This window comes from Pyxicephalus adspersus, chromosome 12, assembly GCF_032062135.1.
Source record: "Pyxicephalus adspersus chromosome 12, UCB_Pads_2.0, whole genome shotgun sequence".
In the NCBI taxonomy this organism is placed as follows: Eukaryota; Metazoa; Chordata; class Amphibia; order Anura; family Pyxicephalidae; genus Pyxicephalus; species Pyxicephalus adspersus.
The window spans coordinates 3,359,876-3,362,415 of record NC_092869.1 but is presented as its reverse complement, the minus strand read 5'-3'; the positions used below and the strand labels follow the sequence as shown (position 1 = coordinate 3,362,415).

The 2,540-nt window shown below is 43.9% G+C and overlaps 1 protein-coding gene across 1 annotated transcript in view; it reads left to right on the top strand.

Moving 5' to 3' along the window:
* VANGL2 (VANGL planar cell polarity protein 2) overlaps positions 1-2,540 on the top strand; it is a 58,544-nt gene extending 56,004 nt beyond the window's left edge. Inside the window, exon 9 of the mRNA XM_072428221.1 lies at positions 1,668-2,540. Coding sequence (XP_072284322.1) covers positions 1,668-1,928 — 261 coding nt within the window. The 3' untranslated portion in view covers positions 1,929-2,540. The remainder of the gene's footprint in view (positions 1-1,667) is intronic.

Here is a 2,540-nt window from a genome sequence, read left to right as displayed (position 1 = left end):
GGGTCCCTCCATTTCCCCGGGTGTCAGGGTGCCATTGCCTTGGGTCCCTCCATTTCCCCGGGTGTCAGGGTGCCATTGCCCTGGGTCCCTCCATTACCCCAGGTGTTGGAGGGCCATAGCCCTGGGTTTCCCATAAGTGTCAAAGAACCTGTTGTCGGCGTTCTTGTCCCTGGAAACCTTGGGGTGCTATTCTATTGTTTATTTCTTACATTATAAAATGTTAAAGTCTGCTCATATATGCTTCTATGTTTAGCCACTGCAGTTGTAAATGCCAATCGCAGTTTAGTTTCCTAATAGGGCCCAAAACAAGCGTCTCGCGTTATTGGATACTGCGCTGTTTATTTGTGACAAGGCCTGTGAAATGTTTCCAACAGAGGTGTTAATCCCATGTAGGGTGACTTGTTATACTGCGGTTTACACCCATTCCCAGTCCAGCAGTAAATTTTCCGCTTGTAATATGATATACTATTTTTTTTTTTGGTGAGCTTTTTGTTTTACCTCCATGATAAAAAATCCCAATTCTGCCACCTAGTGACCACTACACCTATTGCAGTCAAAGGCAACCATGACATTCTTCCCACAGTGCTGGGGTATTGGTTTCACTTAACCAGCCCTTACAGTAGCTTGTGCTCACGCACTTTGAAATATTGATGCCATTCATTTATATTTAATTGGTGCTTTCCTGCCATGGCATTGTCCTGTGCTGAGCAGATGTGTCGATCACACCCTGAAGCCTTTAATGTGCAACCAGGAGCTGCACCGAGACCTTTTTTAATGGGTCATTGTGAAGATCATGAATGCCCCTTTTGTGTGTTTGTAGACCGGTGATTGCCAAATTACCATCATTCTCCTCTTTGGAATAGCTGAATTTTTAACTCTTGTTTGACTTTGTATTCTATTACTATATTGTTTCTTTTATGTGAAGAGCAAAAATGTGCCCAATGTAGTGTAAAAATGTACGTGTAAGCCTTCAAATGGGTGGTAAAGGGGTCAATTCCCTAAGGACCCATGGATACCTGTTTATCAATGCATGGATTGGGTTTCTACTGCTTATTTCTTATGGACTCTTAACAGGAACCAGAAAATGTAGTTACAATTTTTTTTATTTTCATAATTTAGCATGTGTGTATTTGCTTTTTTGCTTTGTGGTTCATAAAAGGGTCAGGTGCTTTGTAGGCCCCAAAGAAAAGAATGGGAGCAGCTTGAATACCCAACATGCCTGTCCAATACCCAACATGCATGTCCAATACCCAACATGCGTGTCCAATACCCAACATGCGCGTTGAGTGTTGGACACATTGGCCATGTTGGACACATTGGCCATGTTGGACACATTGGCCATGTTGGACACATTGGCCATGTTGGACACATTGGCCATGTTGGGTCTAAAACCCAACATGCAATAAGATACATAGGTATACATTTGTATTCTCTTTAATACTGCAGTGCTCTCCCTGGCCCCTTTTAGCTGGGCGCACCTCCTGGCAATTTTCAGTAACCGCCTGGCTGTTTTAGGGTGGTTACTGATAAGTCGGGTCATAATACAGAGACTGCCACCCGCCTACATCTTTTCCCCACCCAGCTTAAAAAGAATTTCTGGGTTCAACACTGTACTGAGATTCATTCCCATTACTCATATCTCTTTTGTCTTTTTCCCCAATCCACAGGCCTTTCTGGAGCGGTATTTGGGCCCCGGTCCTACCATACAGTATCACAAAGACCGCTGGCTAGCCAAGCAATGGACATTGGTCAGCGAGGAACCGGTAACCAACGGGTTGAAAGACGGCGTTGTGTTCGTCCTGAAGAGGCAAGACTTCAGCTTGGTGGTCAGCACCAAAAAGATCCCTTTCTTTAAGCTCTCAGAGGAATTTGTAGACCCCAAATCTCATAAATTCGTCATGAGGCTTCAGTCGGAGACTTCCGTTTGAAACCTTGGACCTTCGCTCCCAATTTTTCCTTCCTCTGTGGCTTTTGTTGGTCTGTGCTGGAAAAATCAACATGACTTTTTTATTTTTTTTGGTGTGCACCAAACCTCAACATATCATTTCTACTCTGTCCATTGGTCATAAACTGTTTATTGGACTGAAGACCCATCAAAACTTCCATTTTATCGAAATCCATGCTTCCAGTGGTCGGGGTGCTTAATGACTCTTGTTTTTAGAGCTTTTGGCTCCTTTTCCTTCCCATCATCTCAGCAATAATAAGACCAACAATTATTCACATTCGCTGAGACCATGGACCGTGTTTTGAGTGTGTCGGGACTTTGTTTTTAATCATTTTCCCACCAGCCAAGGCCATAACGGATTCAAGTTTGGTGCCAAATATAAGGGCTATCAGCTGAGGCTTTTTCTACTTCTCCATTCCTGGTGCTGTCCCGTCTAAGCCAACGAAAGCGTCGGCTCAAAAAGCTTCTCAGACACCAGACGTACAAAAAGTGGCTCCACAAAAAAGGTCCCACCAACTCACAAAGTCGCCAACTTGGCTTTGGCTGGGCAAGGATTTCTCATAGACTGAAAGGTTTTATATGTCCAGACAGTTCT